Source organism: Chelonoidis abingdonii, chromosome 1 (genome assembly GCF_003597395.2).
Source record: "Chelonoidis abingdonii isolate Lonesome George chromosome 1, CheloAbing_2.0, whole genome shotgun sequence".
NCBI classification, from domain to species: domain Eukaryota; kingdom Metazoa; phylum Chordata; order Testudines; family Testudinidae; genus Chelonoidis; species Chelonoidis abingdonii.
The window spans coordinates 109,778,921-109,798,745 of record NC_133769.1 but is presented as its reverse complement, the minus strand read 5'-3'; the positions used below and the strand labels follow the sequence as shown (position 1 = coordinate 109,798,745).

At 45.0% G+C, this 19,825-nt stretch overlaps 1 protein-coding gene across 2 annotated transcripts in view; it reads left to right on the top strand.

Moving 5' to 3' along the window:
• Positions 1-19,825, top strand: part of SLC37A3 (solute carrier family 37 member 3) — a 44,317-nt gene that overhangs the window by 4,313 nt on the left and 20,179 nt on the right. For both annotated transcript variants that reach the window (XM_032783161.2, XM_032783162.2), the window contains exons 2-7: positions 6,601-6,774; positions 7,922-8,036; positions 12,656-12,748; positions 14,058-14,141; positions 16,467-16,612; positions 17,632-17,728. In XM_032783161.2, coding sequence (XP_032639052.1) covers positions 6,674-6,774; positions 7,922-8,036; positions 12,656-12,748; positions 14,058-14,141; positions 16,467-16,612; positions 17,632-17,728 — 636 coding nt within the window. In that variant the 5' untranslated portion in view covers positions 6,601-6,673. The remainder of the gene's footprint in view (positions 1-6,600; positions 6,775-7,921; positions 8,037-12,655; positions 12,749-14,057; positions 14,142-16,466; positions 16,613-17,631; positions 17,729-19,825) is intronic.

Genomic DNA, 19,825 nt, shown 5'->3' with positions numbered 1-19,825 from the left:
AGGTGTTGGCAGGGCCATATAATCCGCAGTACTGCAAGGAAGAAACTGTGACCTCTGTGGGAAAACGTGTCGGAATTGGCGGGATGGGGCTTTGCCACAAGGGTTTCCCTAACTGGTGGGGGTCGACTAGAGGGGACAGCAATCATTCCTATTCGGCACCCAACCCACCTTGACATCCTAAGTACATTTCAATTGAAGGGGTATTCTCTGGTTTCTCCAATGCACTTTCAATGTGGCATCAACCGATTGGTGTTTCACTGACATTATGACACGGATGGCCATGGAAAGGTGCATGATGGCCACTGCATCTTTCGAACAGTGCTGTTAGGAAGCTGCAGGGCCGGAAGTTCTTTCGCGGCACATACCGGGAAGATGCACAGTAGTAGGGAACATTGAAATGCCCATTGTGATCGTCTTGAGACCACCGCATATACATGGTTAATGCCTATGGTCATGAAAACTGATATAAGGGAACTGGACAAGGAGCAGGAACCGGATCTTCAGACTACACGGGTCTGCAGCCGGGCAGAATGAACTAGTGGAAGTGTGCTTTTGGCCGCTTTAAAAGGACGCGGCTGGAGGTGTCTTATTGGGAAGGGCTAGAACCTTGGGGGGGGAAAGTAAAGCAGCCATCCCCTCGGCAGTTATATCGCTCGCGTGTGTACTACCAATAAATATTTTGGTGAAGGGAGGGTGAAACATTCGAGCTGATGATGGACCTCCGAGCGTTCATGCACTGGATGCTGAATTTGGCACAGCCAAGAGCAGGTACATAGAGAGGCCACAGCACAGGGCTTCAAGGATTAGGGATGCCCTTTTACGACGGGGAGGGCCAATTTGAGGTAGAAAGCCACAAGGTAACGTTGTGCCTGCACGGAGTGAAAGTGTAACAGTGGTATAGCAATGATTTGTGCAGTGCCCTGTTATTTTTCCCTCTGTGGGAGTACAGTATGTTTCACTTTCTGCATAATAAAAACTAGTTTTATAAAAAGCCAAGAAAATCACCTTTATTAAAAATATAGTACATAAAAGGGCAGGTGGGGTAGAGTGCTGAATAGCTGTACGTCAAGACGGTTTGAGTATCAGTCACTGTCCTGGGAGTCGCATGGCAATGCCTGCTGCAGCTTCAGACGATATAATATGGCTGCATGGTGACTGGGGTTAGAGTGGCGACATAGGTAAGGGTACAAATAGATTCATCAAGGTGCTAGCATACGGTGAACTCACAGGTGTATTTTTGGATGGCGAGGCTGATGGGTGGCAAGGAACGACAGGGACTGGAGAAAGGGGTTTGACAAACAGTGGGGCACAACGGGAGAGAAGCTGGGATGTGGGGGGTTAGCACGGTAGTGACTCTTCCCTGCATGGCTAACCGGGTGACTGCATACAGTCCGTTGGCCGCCCAGTAGGCTTATCCAGGCTTTTTTCTTGTGTTTTTGCTGGTAGCCAATTCCTTTCTCACGCTTTGTGTTTCCCTCCACTTGGGATGCATTTCTCTTCCGTCCAGCCAGCCCTGCTATTCTCATCTGGCATACTGATGTCAAACTGCTTTCAAACCAAATCTTTCTTTGTTTTTCCTTGGTTTCCTCCCCTCAAAGTCTGTAAGTCCTTTCAACCAGTACATGATATGGGGCCCGGAGGATTCCAAGACACATTAAAAAAACAGAAATAAGAAACATTTATTACACGAGGCTGCAAATTGTGTTTATAAATCACGGTGAGGAGTTATGTAGACATTGTAGCATCATTTAAACCACTAAGCAAAGCATAGACAGAGAGGCCAGCAGCACAAAGACATGGTGATGAATGGGGAATGAGTGATTAAATGAATCCATGTTCTGCTTGTGACTCAAACCTGGGCATGGGGACTGCTGAGTCATTGGCCCCACTGGGGTTTCTGTGGCTGGGGAAAGCGGGAAAGCAGCTGGGGGGAAAGTGCACTGAACACTATCCTACATTTTCCACAGATTTTATCCCTGCGCAGATATATCGCACTGCGGGTTTACTGGGCCAGAGCGGAAGGTCTTCTACCAGGCAGTGTGTGGATTCTCCCTGGTCCTTATGGCAGCTTGCCGTGTGTGCAGGCAATGGTCACGCGCGCAGCCCTCACGGCAACTATGTGGCGGCAGACGCCGTATAACGATCTTGACGGAGAGATGATGCGAAAAAGACCACATGCGGGTGTTCTCCTAATAAACTTGGCCGCAACACGGTGATTTGGCCCAGAGCGGTCTCTGGCTGGAACTTTGAAGAAGATTGAGCAGAAGGCCGATTACCGAAGCGCGAGCGTGATAAGACAAATCAATGGGCTATTCGCACATCTAGGGCATGCATGCATGAGCATAACATCCCCTTCCTCTCCCAACAACATTTTCCATCCATTAAAATAAAAAGCTGCTACTACCAGAACATGCTCCTCTGCTGCTTCTTCACCAACAAGTTCCAGCTGCTGCGACTGGCTAGCTTCCTCCTGGCTTGAGAAGAGCTCCTGGCTGCATGCCTCTTGGAACTCCGGGGTGTCTCCCACCACCTCAGTGGCCTCACTCTCGGTTTCCTCTACACCCTCCCCCTCCTCTCCCTGCTCTGAACTGTCCATTGTGGTCCTCGGATTGGCAGTCGGGTCACACCCAAATATCACATCCAGTTCCTTGTAAAAACGGCAGTTCGTGGGGGCAGCACCTGAGTGGCGGGCTTTGCAATAGGCACTCCTCAGCTCCTTTAACCCTGCACTGCAACGCGTCCCGTTCATGGCCCCTTTGCAGCATGGACTTTGATATCTGGCCATGGGTATCATAATTTCTACGGCTGGAGCGCAGCTGTGACTGCACAGCTTCCTCACCCCGAACACTGATGAGGTCCTGCAGCTCGCAAGTGCTCCATGCTGGGGCTTGTTTGGAGCGTGGAGGCATGGTCAGTGATTGATTTCTCTCCACACCTGGCTGAGCAAACAGGAAGGGGATTTTTAAAATTCCCAGGGTATTTAAAGGGCGGGTCACCTGAGCCCGGGGCAGTGGAGTGCGAAACGATGAGCAGAGTGGCTGAAAAGGTATGCTGGGATACCTTCTAATACCCTGGAGGCCAATAACAGTGCTTTTGGTGGCCACACTTTATGAGCAGCGCTGCATCACCAGCGCTGGAATCGCTACACCCCAAGCAGACCAGGTGTACAGCTAGCACTGCAGCCAGGGAGTTGCAGTGCTGGCTGTGCTTTGCAAGTGTGTACACAGAGTGAGTTGCAGCGCTGTAACCCCATCATCAGCGCTGCAACTCTCCAGTGTAGCCAAGCCCTGAGTGGTGAGTATTAAGTGCCCCAAATTGGATTGTGTGGCTGAAAATTTGAGATGCGTCCACTTTATTTTAGTCCTGTCAAACATGCGATTCATTGCAAAGGCATCTGCACATGTGAAGGAAGACAGAGGAATTCTGTTTCTCCTGTCCTGCTAAGCTCTCTTTGGTAAACTGGCGCACACCCCAGAGGAGGAATGTTTCCATAACTGGAATTCAGACTGTCTGCTAGATTTGAGTGCTGTTTTGCAACTCTGCTCCCACTGAATGGTTTTCTAATTTGATTTGGCTAGCCAGTGTTGACAGGCTAAATCACAAGTCGCCCCACTCATGCAGTGTTTTAAATGTTTGTATAGCACAGTGTATTGACACTTTTTTTACTTGCGTAAAATAAACTGTGGGAGGGAAAGGGAGTGTTAGCTAGCTGGAAATTGGCTGGTAATGCCAGTAGCTAGTAATAATATTCCCAGAGCCAGCTGAGTAGCAGGCTTGAGGATATGCTCTCTAGGGAACAGTTCATCCCTGGTGGGGTGGAGGGAATGTATTAGAGCAGTAGTCGCTGACTGGTCAATCCCGTAGACTTTCCCAGTTGATCATGATCTGCAGCGACTAAAAGTCTGGCGGCTCAGTAGGGCTGCCACTAAGGCTGGCTCCCCGTCTACCCCGGCCCCACATCACTCCTGGAAGCGGGCCCCTGCGGCCCAGGGGGTGGGACCAGGGATCTCTGTGTGCTGCTTTTGCCTGCAAGCACCACCCCCGCAGCTCCCATTGGGTGAGAATGGAGAACTGCGGCTAATGGGAGCTGTGGGGGCAGGGCCTGCAGAGAGGCAGCACACAGAGCCACATGCCCCTCCCCTGTGGGCTGCAGGGGTGCATTGGCCCCTTCCCGGAGTGGCATGGGGCAGGCAGGGAGCCTGTGTTTGCCCTGCTGCGCTGCCGGGAACTGACTAAGGTATACGCTGCCTGGTGGGAGCCCAGTCCTGAGCCCCCTCCAAGACCCAGCACCCCATACCCCCTCCTGCAACCCGGGCCCCCTCCTGGACTCCACTACTCTGCCTAAGCCCACAGGCCCCTCCTGCACCCAAACTCCCTCCCAGATCTTGTACCCTCACCCCCTCGTGCACCTCCAACCTCCTGACCCAGGCTCAGTCTGGAGCACCCTCCCATACTCGAAATCCCTTGGTCCCAGCCCAGAGCCTGCTCCCAAACCTCAGCCCCAGCCTAGTGAAGGTGAGTGAGGGTTGGGGAGAGCAAGTGATGGAGGATGGAGTAAGCAGGGCGGGGCCTTGGGGAAGGGGTGGGGTAGATCTTGGGTTGCATTTAAATTCAGAAAGTGATCTTGGGCATAAAAAGGTTGGAGACCACTGTGTTAGAGCTAGTAGATGTTAATTAACAGTAGCTTCAGGGGAATTTCTCTTCATGCTTGACTTAGTAGCTGGGAGTAAAAGGGGTCTTACATGAGGGAGTCTGTCTCACCCTCCATAACCCCTGTAGACCAAGCACCAGGGGCTCCTTGCATTCTTCCATTCCCAACCACCAGCTCTCTGTGCCCCACCTTCCCATCCCCTCTATTTCATGGGCCCCTCACAACTTCCTCACTGGCAGCAGCTCTGTGTGTGCACCGCTTCCTTCCCTGTGCTAGGTGCTTTGTGTGACCTCCTTGGCCCATACCAGTTCCCCCACAAGGAGTTGTGTATCCCATTGTTTCCCACATTGCAGGATTCCAACATGCTTACCTGTCATAGGGGATGTCTCCTCTGTAGCGCCTCCTGCTGGCGTAACAAGGCCCTGCAGACACATTTTCCTCAGTTTCCTCTACTAGAGTTTTCAGAAATAAACCACTCACCTCCAGCAGCTTTACACAATATATACTTGGGTTCAGTTTTTACAGCTTGCCCCAAAAGCACCCCTTTCGTGTCAGGGGGTCTTCCCAGCCTTCCTCCTAGGGTCTGGGGTTTTCCATCAGGCAGTGCCCTGTGTTTCTTACCTCAGGACAGCTATGACTTTCCTGCGGCTCCTTCAGCTGGTCCTGGTCTTTAAGCAGCCCACCAGGGTTCAGTGAGTAGGCTGCCTCCTCCTGCTGGTGTCTGTGCTGAGAGTTGAGTCAGGATGTATGCATACAGCCCTCTTTCCCAGCCAATGGAAGTGCAAAGCCGGTGCTCAAGGCAGGGGCAGTGCACGGAGCCGTATAGCCCCCCTGCCTAGAGGGCAGTGCAGTGTTGGAAAAGGGGCGCAGCGCAGTGTTGGAAAAGGTAGGCACTAGCCTGCCTTAGCTGGGCAGCACTGCTGACGGGACTCTTAACGTCCTGGTCCGCGGTGCTGACTAGAGCAAGGTGACCCAGTGCTGGGTCACGACCCATGGTTTGAAAAACATTGGTCTAGTCCATTCCTCTGGTTTTTAGCAAGCACTATATACTCCTTCTTTGCTGTGGTTTCACTGATCTAGCTATAAGTCTCTAAATAAAGTGTTAGAACCCTTTCACTAACAATACTTTGCAACTGTAGAAGGTTGGGCAGGTATGAGCATCCATCTACAATGTGAGGTGCAGAGAAGTTAAGTGGCTTGCTCAATGTTGTACATCATGACAGTGGCTGAGATGGAACTAGAATATAGGGCACAGGTCTGGTAGGCAGGCGGTCTATCTACTGCACCTCACCACCCCATAATTTCTAAGCTAAGCTTCCTCTTTTCCAACTTTGTTTGTCCACTCTTTTTTGTTTGTGGTCTCTTGTTGACATCTTATTGGCAAAGGAAGAGACATTTAAATTCAAAATCTCACACTTGACTCCAGCAGATGCTGGCAAGAGTCAGATACCTGAATGTGAACTATCGCTTTAAGATCACTGGTGTGTGTCAGTCATATAACAGTAGTAAGAGAGACTTTTATGATCGGTCTGTAGGATGCAAAGAGTGTTCATTCACTGAGCATCTTGCAATCTAAGTTGGACAAATATGAATAGGGGATGGATGACTATTCAGGGACTGGGGAGAGACCCCCTGGGGAGTTTGTCCGCTGATGGGCACCCTTTAAGAACCTAGACAGGCAGGACATTAGGAAGGGCATGTGAAAGAAGTGGGGCTAGGAAGGTGCTTGGTGCATGAGAGAAACTGTTCCAGGCATTGCTGGTGCCGGGAAAGGAGAAGCTGATAAGATGGGCACAGAGCTGTGCAGAACATTAAAGGTGAGGTTAGAGACTTGAATTTCACTGGGAACAAGTGGAATAGCACTGTACCCCTTGCTGTGTTCCAGCTACTTGCTGAACATTGTGTTATAAGTGAGCTTTTCTTCAAATGTGTTTTTTTTTCCTTTTAAGTGAGAAGAGAAATGACCTAAACTAACTTTCAGCCTTTGAGGCCAAGGGCCAGAAGGAGGGCAAGGCCAGAAGTATGGCTGTGCCTAGGAATCTGCGAAGGCAGCCTGCAAATGGGTCCCTTGTGTCCCATTGCACTCATCGCCACATTGCTGTGTTCCTGCTTACCTTCTTCAGGTAGGTTGGCCGCTCCTGGATCCGCATGACGTTTGTCCAGCTGAGTTTGGGGAGTGGATGTGTGGAGGGAAAGCAAGGGAGGATAATGAGAAGACCTGACCAAAAGCCAAGTAGTAGTAATGTGTGGAGGGAGGCACAGTGTCAGTAATGTTGTGCCGGGGTTTCCTGTGCATTCAAATAACGAAATGCATATTCCCTGTGTGAATACTGACATAAATCAGTGATTCTCAACCTTCCATGGACCCCCGAAGGACCGCAGGCTATGTCTAAGGGATCCACGAAAGGTGGTTGTTACCATAGAATAGTGGTCTTCAGAGCCAGCTAAAACCCTGGTTTTTTTGGTGGAAGTTGAGGTACCTTAATGTGCAGTTAGATACGCTGGTTGTTAGTGTGGAGAGGAATGCGACTGTGGTCTCTGGACCACGGGGGTCTGCCGACTTATATCTAGGATTTTCAAAGGGGACCACAGCTCCATTCAAAATTTTTTAGGGTTCCACAAATGAAAAAAAGTTGAAAACCACTGACATAAATAGTACTCATGATGAAGGTCTTCACTGACCTGTCCATCTCCCTGCATACAGAGTTACACTACGGAAGAGTGGAAGCAAGTGGAGCCTTCCAAAACCAGGAGAAAATAAACCCTCAATCCCAACAATGAGCACATTTTAATGAGAGCTCTAACCAGTGTGAAGTGCTCTGCCAGTGCTGTTGGTAGCTTCTTTCTCCTCTCTGCATTCTACACATGCAGAGTTCTGGAGGAAAGAGGATATCTGATGTGTCTTTAGATGAGAACCTATGGTGGTGATTAGCTGGGCAAGTGTTTTCGTGTGTGTAAGTGTATAACCATTGGTGGACATTTCATCTCCCCCCTCCTTGAAAAAGAAACATGATGATGATGATGATGATGATAATTCAGTCCCTCCAAATTGAGATGTTGATCACGCTCCTAGGCCTGGCATTCCTCCCCACACTGACAACAATCAGAGTATGTAACTGCAAATTAGGGTGCTTCCACTCCCACCAAAAAAAAAGAATAGGTTCTTGGCTGGGCCCTGAGGCAGATTGTGTATGGAATTTTGGGTCCCTTTTGCTTTCTGCTGCAGTGAAGATCTGTCAAACCTATGTGTGTTCACTCTCTGTCTTGCAGTTACTCCCTGCTCCATGCTTCCAGAAAGACATTCAGCAATGTCAAGGTCAGCATTTCCAGCCAATGGACTCCTTCTGACATAAATACCACGGCCCTGGAGCTCCAGCCATATGAGGTGAGAACAGTCAGGACTATCAACCTAGCTGGCAAGTTTTAATACAGACACACTCAGACAGTGGTGCAAAAGAGATTATTTTTTGCCAGAGATGCCCCTTGCTACTTGAGTACCTGCATAGGTGGGAGTCTCGGGTGACTTAAAACAGTAGATCCCCCACTATAGTCTCTGGACCACCAGTGGTCAGCAGAGCTTTTCGTAGTGAGCCACAGAGTGAAACTTTTTGAGAAGTTGGGGAGTCATGGTAGTGGGATGGGAACTGGGTCCACAGAAACATCTGTGTATGGTAATCAGCAGAATGCAAAAGGTGGAAAACCCACTGACTGTAACTTCAGGTGTCTGTGTGTGAAATGAGCAATGGAGGGAGTTGCATCTCAGAAGCAGAGGTGTTAGTAACATCATGGTTATGGTTTTGTCAGTAGTAGTGCTTTTATTTCCTTCTGGAAAGGACGGCTGACATGGGAGGGAAGAAAACTACTACAATCCAAGCTAGTTATATGTAGCAGCCAAGATGTTCCTAACAGGGTGCCTAAAACTAGGCTGCTACGTCCACATTTAAATGCTTGAGTAAGTGACTGGATTTTCAGAAATGCAGAATTATCAGCAGCTCCCACTGCCTTTAAAATCCCAGTTCCTTGGCTGTGAATGAGAGTGTTGCCTTGTGATCAGTAGGACCAGGATTTGACCTTATGGAAGTCAATGTACTGTACTTGGTTACATACAGTTGTACTGGATTTCCATGAGGGGTAAATGAGCACAGAACATGCCTATTTATCTTCTACAAGGCCTTCCCTGAGAGCCAGCTAAATATTTACTATGATAGGTGTGGAGTTTTTAGAGCAGCTGGCTGGCTAGGCCAGCAGAGAGAGGAGTTTTGACTCTCTTCTTCCTCAGATTGCACATTTTCTAGGCTCCTGTTTTTAGAATCACATGTTGAAAAAAAATACTTGTTCTCCCTTCCTTACTAACAGGTAATTGCCATTAAAGTGCAACACAAGTGGGATAGATCTACTTGTATTGGGAACATAAGAACTGCCTTATTGGATTGGACCCATGGTCCATCTGGTCCAGTATCCTGTCTCCAACGATGGCCAGCACCAGATACTTTAGAGGAAGGTCCAAGAAGCCTTGTATATAACCTACACATAAGGAAAACTTCTTCTTAGCCCCATGAGTTAGTTTGGATACTACCCTTCCAAACCTCTTGGGTAGTGGGATTTCTTTAAATCCTTGCTACTGTAACTCTGAATGCTCTTGTTATCCAGAGGAATGTCTGTTCCTTTGCTGAATTCTTGGCTAAAGGATAAATCATAAAAAATCGTTGAAATATAAGACTGGAAGGGATCTCAATAGGTTGTCTAGTCCAGTCTGCTGCATTGAGGCTGGACTAAGTATTATTTAGACCTGTGGTTTTCAACCTTATTTCATTTGTGGACCCTTAAAAAATTTCAAATGGAGTTGCAGCCCCTTTGGAAATCTTAGATATAATCTGCAGACTCTCAGAGCTCTGCGGACCACAGGTTGAAAACCGCAGATCTAGACCATCCCTGACAGATGATTGTCTAACCTGTACTTAAAAACCTCCAATGATGGAGATTCCACAACCTCCCTAGATACTTTGTTCCAATGGTTAACTACCCTGACAGGAAGTTTTTCCCAATTTGTAACCTAAATCTGCTTTGCTGCAATTTAATTTCATTACTACTTGTCCTGTCCTCAGAAATTAAGGAAAACAATTTATCACCCTCCTCTTTATAACAACCTTTTATATACTTAAATATGTATATATATTATGTGGTCCTCTCCCCCCTCCCCCCAGTCTTCTCTTCTCCAGACTAAACAAACCCAGTTTTTTCAATCTTTCCTAGTAGGTCATGTTTTCTAGACCTTTAATGATTTTTGTTGCTCTCCTCTGCACTTTTTCCAATTTGTCCACTTCCTTCCCAAAGTGTGGTGCTCAGAGCTGGAACACAGTATTCCAGCAGAGGCCTTATCAGTGCTGAGCTGAGTGGAAGAATTCCTTCTCATGTCTTGCTTACAGCAATCCCAGGTGCAATCCAGACCGCTGAGAGGTTGTCACCTCCTGCCGTGCAACCTTGGGTGCCTCACAATGCTTTGCTGTTGTGGCTTCCAACCGGGGCCGCGCTCAAACTGCTAAACAGCATTCAGGTCACACCCTGATTGTGTTTACAGCTACAGCCCTGGTCCAGCAACTCTGACCCCAGTAGCCTGTCAGCAACACACCAGCCACATTCAGGCTTCTACCAACCTTGGTTAACATGTGCAGGGCAACCCCAACACCCTCCCAGTCCTGAATTTTCCCAAAAACTTAGGTTGTGCACTATTCAGCCCTCTCCTGGGCAGTTCAGAAATTAGAGGTTTGTTGCACCTGTAAGGGGTCATTATACAACAGTTTGCTTCTTTAACTGGAGTTCCCCCAAACAGTTCAGTTTAAACACAGCACTGGATTAGTTTTTTGATTTAAAAAAATAAAACACATATGTTCAACTACAAAGAGAGATTAAGTGAGTACAGATATAGGGTATTAAAATCAGAAATGTTTACAGTAAAAAGAAAGATAAAACGCTTCCTAGTAGCTAAAACGTAACAAACTAGACTTGGCTCCAGGTAAAATGTTTACCACGTGTTCCAAGCAACATAACTGACCAAATTCTCAGGGCAGGATTTGCTCCCACACTCCAAAGGGCTGGTGCCTTTGTCATCTTAGGTGACAGAAAGAAAGAGAATCCCTGGGGTGTTTTTGTCCCTCACTTTTATAGCCCAGTCACTCTTTGCAATGCATTTTCATGAGAGTTACCCTAGATTAAGTTCCTTCCCCATGAAGACGGAGACATGGAATCTTGTGGTGAAAAAGGTTCCATGTTGTTTGTTAAAATGCAGATCAATCTTTTCCTGCCCCCCTTCATTGCCAAAGAATGGCCACTTGACCAGTGATTGCCAGTCAGCTTTGATGACACCCGGCCAGAACTGTCAGCTTGTCCTTTGTCTTTGAGAAACAGGATTTTCCTAGACTTGTCTGGTAAATGGATTTCAGTCATAATTTCAGTTTGTCCATAACTCTTAATATACACATTTTGTAGATAAACATTATACACATTTCACCATGATACTGTTGATACTACTTTTCAAATGATATCTCATTAGGAATATTGTATACAAAGATTATTACAGTGGTGTGAATATAGGGGTTCATTCAGTCACAACATCTCAGACTGATGTTCGGGTTTTTTTGTGCAACAGTATTGTAATTTTGACTCATTTAGTTTGTAATCTCCTGTAACCCTCAGATCCTTTTCTGCAATACTCCTTCCTAGGTAATCATTTCCCATTTTGTATTTATGCGATGGATTGTTCCTTCCCAAGTGTAGTATTTTGTATTTGTCCTTTTTGAATTTTATCCTGTTTATTTCAGACCATTTATCCAGTTTAAGATCATCTTGAATTCTAATCTTGTCCTCCAAAGCACTTGCAACCCCTCCAGCTTGGATGCCTGTGTGTAATAAGTGTAAAATGTAAAGTGTAAACTTTTGGAGCGTAATCTGTCTGGATCAGGGACCTTAGGTTTTTATTATGTTATAGTAAAGGGTCTAGCACACCTGTGAGTGCTCTAAAATGAAGTATTGTGGATGTATATTCTACCCATTAATCAGTATTTAACCACTCATTCCCGATATGCCCAGCATTCTGAGCTAGCAATATAGTTTATTAATAGACTGACAGATGGATACTACTGACCTCTAGTGGCAGCAATAATTTTCTTCAGTGGCTTTACCTTTTTATTATTGAATCTCTTTTTTTACACACCGCATTTTTTGGAAAACATAACTAAATAGAAGCCACATCTGTCAGCTGCTGCATGGTCAGCTGAATAAGGCTAGCTGTGACCAGTGCTTGGGTCGAAGGCACTCCGAATACAGCCAGGCCAGTCCTGACTGTCGGCAGTGAGATGTGTGGAAGCATAGCTATTACAGTAGTGCCTTAGGGCCACAATCATAGATCAGAGCACCATTTTTCAAATGCATAATTAAAAGGTGGTCCCTACCTTCAAGAACTTGTTCTATGGCAAAAACCAAAATGGAGTTGATGAAAGTTGAGCATAGGAAATGTCACCTTTAAGGTTGATCCGCCCCCTCTTTTTCCTCTCCCCCCTTTATTAATTCCTTCTACTCTTCCTTCAAATCCATCCTCAAAGCTTGCTACTTTCAGCTCGTGTTCTGTCACTAATCTCATCTCTGGGACTACTGATTCCTCTGTTCTCTCCCTCCTCCTGGTCATTTCCTTTTATGTTGTCCATTTAATGTAGATTGCAAGATCCTGAGAGCCCAGGCATTATGTATAAAGCAGCATGTAGATAGTAACATTGTTACCATAAATATTAATTGCAGTGTTTATAGCTCCTGGTGTGCTAGAAGTTAATTGAGGTCTCTAGCAGGAAAAAAGTGCTTTTCGTAGAATTTGAAGTCAAAGTTGATCCTGACTCAATCAATTAGCTAAAGCATTTCAGAGATGGGATGTTACTGGAGCCAGGTATTTCTTGTGTATTGTAGATGAGATCTATCTCTTTGGAAGACTCATGATGCAATTGCTTCTCTTTGTAGCTCTGGAACAGTAGCCATTTATTTCCCAATGCAGAAGAAGCTACTCTTTTCCTGGGGACGTTGGACACTATCTTTCTCTTTTCCTATGCTGTGGTGAGTAAAACTTAATCACAGCTGCCAGAGTTTGGGTGGGAAGGATGGTGCGGATGACCCATCACGTTTGAGGGTGGAGGAACGGGATCTGCTCTCTGCTCCTGACTAACTCTAAGGGTTTGGGAAGTGAACAGATTCCCTTTGACTACATTACTTTTGCCCTCACACCACACTGGATATGTTACATCTTTTAAGGGGTCTGCTGATAGGTTTAAGAGAAATACATCTACTTGAGAATTACAAGCTGAATGCTCCAAATAGCAATGGCGAAAGGCTGTCAGCATATAATCTTTCAGGTCTCCTAGAATCCATTACTGTCTCCAACACCATACATTAGCGGCATGTCACATCCACCACAAAGTCTGACATAGCAAGGAACCAGACAGTAGAGGAGTCTGGGGAGGAGGGTTGTAGGATCAAATAAATGCCTTTTGCACTGGTATATTGCACTGATTTAGGGAGGCTTTTTGAAGTGGTTTTGTATCATGCAGGATAACAAACACTCTGCAAAAGACACTTATTGGGCACCTCCCCTAATACTCTGGCTCCTAACTGAAGTCTGCTGTAGTAATGATGTGACATCATCTGTATGTGGTACATCATAGAATAGCAGGGTTGGAAGGGACCTCAAGGAGGCCATTTAGTCCAACTCCCCACTCAGATTCCCCTGCCAGAATATATCACAGGTGCATGGCAATTTGCACTTCAGGAGGCTTGAAAGGACTGTGGAAGATGGGGAGCTATATTTAAAGTAAAATATTTGCTGTTACATTTACCCTTGCTGTTTGGGACACTTATTATATCACTCTAAAGTGAATGACATTTTCTTAACCTTTAAAGTCATATTTATTAAATTTGTCAAATTTCTTTATCGGTGTTATTAGTAACACCTTAGATTATTAAAGCTGAATTTTTAGGAATCTAAGCTTTCACTGTTCTGTTTGCTTTGTGTTTATATACAGTTGGACACCAAGAACAGACTTTTTGCTTCTGTTCATAGTCCAATCAGTGTCACTTTCTTGATCTAGGACACCAGCACAATGTTGCCGTGTTTGCATTGCAAATGTTGCAGGGAGAGCCTCTGTCAAAACAAAGTCATTGTGACTGAAATTTCAGTCTCCATAAGTTAATGGAAGCAGTTCTGTTTGTATTAGATCTTGTAAAAACAAACACCGCCACCAGACTTCTACACACCTGTTCTTGGGGTCAGATTTGAGCTCCCAGCATTCCCTCAACTCTTCTTACAGATCATGTTGAAAACAAATGTAAACTATGTGGCTTTGCTTAACATACTCATCTGTGTTCTTAGGGTCTCTTTGTCAGTGGCATAGTTGGGGATCGCCTGAATTTACGATGGGTCTTGTCTTTCGGCATGTGCTCCTCTGCTTTAGTGGTAAGTTTGAAAAATGTCTCTGTTTCGCTGAAGCGTGATTATGTGATTTAGAAACTCTCCTTCCCTCTAAAACACTTGGCTCTTGTTCTTGTTTAGAGTAGAATAGCAGAATTTATCTGACCCTAGCCTGTGGGTGCAGGGGCTGGCATAGTAATACTTGCCCTAAACCCCACTGCTTCCTAAGTAGCCTTATTAGGAGAGTGCCATGCTAAGCTGTTCAGAATGCCTCATTTTTATTTTATTTTTTGAACTTTGTGGCAAAAATGGTTTGTTTATGGAGTTTGGTGTTGGGCCAGACTCTGTTTTGTATCATGACCAGAGTCTGAGGCCTACAGAAGAGCACTTCCACCCCCCCTCCCCCTAAAGCCTTTGTGGCAGTATGCATTTGTGTAAGGATAGTGGAGACGTTTCTTCAGACATAGATGTTGTGACCTACTAAGATACGAACAAGAGTTGCTTGAGTATGAGGAGCCCAAATCTGGGCCTACACATTCTCTTCTTCAGTCTGTTTTCTGTGTATATCGGGACTGTTTTCCAAACCACATAACATTTTAAAATGGCTTTCCTTCCAAATAAATCCTTCTTTTTCATTTCTCTTATAAGAAAACACTAACATTAATAAACTAGTATTAACTTACTTGATTTTGCAGCTGGCCGTGGGTGAAATAACTCAGAAGGAATATCTGTAAGGAAAGACTTCTTCAGTTTCAAGCTTCCATGGATAAGCACTGAATGTATTTTATCTTATTGGGTTTTTAATCATTAACCTTATATGGCTATGCCCATACTTTAATTCATCTCAAAGACTGGGAGACCTGTTGGTGGATTATTACATTTTGCAAATATGGATAAAAACACTTGCATAAATCAAGTATATTGCATCACAAAGCATGCTTTGTTTATCCTGGATAGTGCAGATTAGTGCTAAAGTTTCTGTCAGTCCCACATGATATCCTTATAAGCAAACTAGGGAAATGTGGTTTTGATTAAATTATTGTAAGATGGGTGCACAACTGGTTGAAAAATCATATTCAGAGAATAGTTATCAGTGGTTCACTGTCAAACTGGTTCCCTGTCCAGAGGGAACAAGAAAAGAGGTGTAGAAAACGTGGCCTATGAGGAAAGGTTGAAAGAACTTGGGATGTTTAGGGCATGTCTACACTGTAAGTGCTACAGCAGCAGCTACGCTATTGTAGTGTAGACACTTGCTACAGCGATGGAAGGGTTTTTCCATTGCTGCAGTTAATCCACTTCCTCAAGAGGTCGACAGAAGAATTCTTCCACTGACCTAGTGATATCAACACTGGGGCTAAGGTCATCTTAACTATGTGTCTCAGGGGTCTGAATTTTTCACATCCATGAGCAGCGTAGCTAGATCGACCGAAGATTTAGTTACAGACCAGGCCTTAATCTAGAGAAGACTGGGGGTCTGAGAGGGACTGTTAATCTTCAAATATGTAAAAGGTAGTTATAAAGAGGACAGCGATCAATTTTTGTTCTTCATGTTCATTGAGGGCAGGACAAGAAGTAACCAGTTTATTTTACAGCCAGGGGGATTTAGGTTAGATATTAGGAAAAGCTTTCTAACTATAAGGATAGTTAAGGTCTGGAATAAGTTACCTGAGAAGGTTTTTGGTTCACCTTTTCTCAAACACCTGTCAAGGGTGTTCTAGGTATACTTAATCCTGCCGCAGTGTGGGAGGATGGAGGTTTCTTTCAGCCGTACACTGCTGAGATTCTATACTTTTTATGCTCCCTAATGTTCTAGTAAAAGTACAATCATCATCTGTTATATTGGTGACGATTTTGTAATTTGAGACCTGACTATAGCACTCTTTGCTATTCAGTGTTTGCTGATAAAGACTGTGAAACCACCGTGGATTTTTTGCAGGGGTTTATGCATCAGTAAAGTGGGAATTAGTGAGACTTTCCTGTATTTCAGTATCATTGCATATTTAATTTGACAGGTGTTTTGTCTATCAGTCTTTGATTCAAGTTTTATTTTTGTAAATTAATGGCTCCTGGGGTGGGCTGTAACTAAGCTGAGTACCACACTTGGGAGGGAGGCACGTTTAGATGCTGCAGGACATGCTATTGGTGACTCAGCAGGTGGTGCTGTTACCTGTGAGTCACCACTGAACATTGTCTGAGCATGGTATTAGGAACACCTGAGCTGTTAGTGATGCTGTCACTTGAATGAAATGTAAAATATAGGCTTTGAACCACTTCCTTTCCCCGCTGCCCCCTTTCAGTTTTGCGTTGACACTTCTGGTCAGCCTGGAAGACTTGTAGCAAGATCACAGTTTTCCTCTCTTTTCCCCACAGGAGTTTGTGTTCGGCACTCTCACAGAATGGCTGCATTTCTACAACAAATGGTTCTACTGCTGCCTATGGGTTGTGAATGGCTTGCTGCAGTCCACTGGCTGGCCCTGTGTTGTTGCCATCATGGGCAACTGGTTTGGAAAAGCTGGGTACTTTGGTATTTCTCCTTGGTTTAGTAGCTTATCTGTGATGCAGAACAGCAGTTTCGGCTGAATTCCCAAACCAAAACAATTCTCTGGCAAATCCTGTTACGGTGGCTAAACGAGAACGTGCTTACCTATTGTAACCTGAGCATTGACAGGCAGTAAATGAATAGTGAATGACGGAACTCTTATTTAGGACATGTAAACAATAAACAAACTACTCTTATCAGATATAAAATACAGTAATGCGTATTTCTTCACTACATAACAGCTTTAACTCTGACAACATAGTTTTCATTTTAGGTCAGATTAAGGCTGTTATATTGTGCCGAAACTTGCATTATCTATTTGGGCTTTGTTTCCCCTTGTAAAATGGGGTTAATGATATTGACCTCCCTTTGTAAAGTGCTTTGAGATCTAGGGATCAAAAAAGTTCTATAAGAGCTGGGTATCATTATTATACGTTTTCTGCTCTTTGTTGATTTGGCCATTGACATATTAAACTCAATTTGAACTCTCAATTGCAATGACTGTGATTACACACACAGTGTGCAACTGCACAGCTAAATTATTGGAAAATCTGGCCCATAAAGTGTTGTCATCAGAGATGTTTGAAACCTTAAATCTAAAGGTTGTTTCAGAACACCTAAGGTAGGGCAGCAGCAGGTCACATTCATAAGGGCTAGATAGAAACTTTGACCTGTTGTAGAATCAGAATTTGTCAGATTTACATGGATAAATGTATCCTGTGTCCTCTGGTCTGGATCTGGTCTGGTGTCGTGACACCACTGATCTAGACCTTGGTTTGACTCAAGTGAAACAGAATGGGACATGATAGATAAACTTGTCTATCATGAGCTGATTATTTTACAGTATATTTTATTTTAAATGAAGCTGCTTCTGTGTGTGGGGTGGCGGGGGAGGGAATGGTGGTAGTTGTGGAGAATTTAATACTAATTACATATCAGTTAAAGCCAGTGTTAACTCTCTCCCTTTCCCCCCTCCATTTTGCTGTGCCTTCTCAGGAGGGGTTTTGTTTTTGGACTCTGGAGTGCCTGTGCATCAGTGGGGAACATTCTGGGAGCATTCCTTGCCTCCTGTGTTCTGCAGTATGGCTATGAGGTGAGTAGTTGCTGTCTGATTTGGAGTTGTGTGTAGGGACTGTCTTATTCCAGGGAGTCTTTCCCTGTCTCTGGCCCACTGAGAGCAGATGAGCAGATAAATGATGTGTTGTTTTTTTTTTCTTTCCCATGTCTATGGGGGAACTCTGCTCCCTATATCTTTGTGATGATAGGTGGTAGACAGAGCATAGTAATCCTCTCCTTTCCTTCTCAACTCCAGAGAGTACAGAATATCGCATGAGATTTGGAGGGGCTCTGTCCCTTTAAAACTTACCCTTTGTGTGTGTGGGAGGGGGGACACGACACTTGGTCCCTTTAAAACTTACCCATTTCTGCTGAGCCCCTATGTCATGGTCACCTACCATCTTCCTGACTTGAGAGAGGATAAAGTGGTGTTTGGAGCCAAATCTAATGCTGCATGTCAGTTGGCTGACAGACACTGCTGTTAAGCAGTGGTGAGGCAAGGACAGGGCCAGATTAACCTATAGGCTAAGAAGGTCATAGCCTTAGGCCCTACTTTAAGCCTAATTTTTAGACCCTACTCTAGGCCCTTCATTCCATACTGAAGTAACAGCTGAGCGATGGTAGCAGAGCCATTGGGAAATGCTTCGTCTCATTAGATATTGCTTTGTACAAATTATCCATCAGGACTGTGAGTTCAATTTATGGTGGTTGTGATTTTGTCTTTTTGGGCTAAGTAAGTGTTTGTGGGCCCAAGCAATATAGAACCTTGTACACAATAGGCCTACACTGGATAATAGAAGCCATGTCGAAGAAAGGAGGATGGCAGAAATTGAAGGCGGCCAAAAAAGACAGCAAAGACAAGTTGTAGTACCGAAAGGTATTCCTTCGTTCCTGACGTTTTTTCCTCCTACTAAGTCTGGTGGTGAGGAAGTCCAGGCGAATACCAGCCCAAGTGAACCTGCTGCGCCGGCGCTTGATGAAAAAGAGCGGCCTCCTGTGACTTCTCTAGGTGCAGTCTCATCCCACCCCTCTCAAGACTTTCCCAGTGATAGTAATATAAAAAAATCCTTCTCCAGTCATCTAGCCACGTGGGACATGACTTCTCAAGATCTCATTTCATATTGGACTGAGAAGGGCTCACAGAAATGCCAGAATCTAGATGCTGACTTGTGATTGACAAAGCGAGAGTACACCAATCAGAATCCTTATCTGACCAAATCAATGTTTGAATATGCGAAGCCTAACAAACAGATTGGCAAGCGAGAACGGCTCATCTATTTGCCTTTAAAAAAAAGTGTACTGTTTTTATTGCCCCCTGTTTTCTGAAGTGGAGGTTGTTCTGCAAAGGCTTCAGTGGTTGAACGAATACTGCATACATTACCAATCATACAATGAGTGAGGAGCATACATTGTCAGTCAGGAGCTACCATACCTGATAGAAAGTTAGTGGTAGAATTGATACCTGAATGGAAAACCAGTTTTTGGAAGGTTGTGCTTATAGGAAGAACATTCTCAGATGCATAGTTGAAAGCACAGTTTTTCTTGCTAAACGTGGTCTGTCATTCTGTGGCTCAGGTGAGACTGTTGGATCGAAACACAGTGGTAATTACCTTGGTGTTCTAGAGCTAATCGCTAAGTTTGACCCTTGCTTAACTCAGCACATCAGTGAACATGCAAATTATGGAAAAGGCCGTGCATCATATCTATTTGTGATGAATTCATTGCACTGCTGGCAAAGAAGACACTATCAACCATTGCAGATGAGATTGAAGACGTGGGATATTTTTCAGTGTCTGTCGACTCAACACTGGATGTGTCACATGTAGATCAGCTGACTGTCATCTTGCATTATGTGCTACCCTGCAGACCAGTTGAGCATTTCATGACCTTCATAAACATCACCAACCACACAGGAGAAACTTGCCTTGTACCTACGCGATTTCCTCACCGAAAATGGGATTGACACCGCCTTTGTCGTGGCCAAAGCTATGATAATGCAAGTAATATGAGTGGCAAATATTCAGGGATGCAGGCAAAGATAAAAGAGCACCATGCTTTGGTTGATTACATGCCATGTGCTGCTCACTCACGTAACCTTATTGGCCAGTCTGCCGTGGATTGTTGTGTTGAAGCA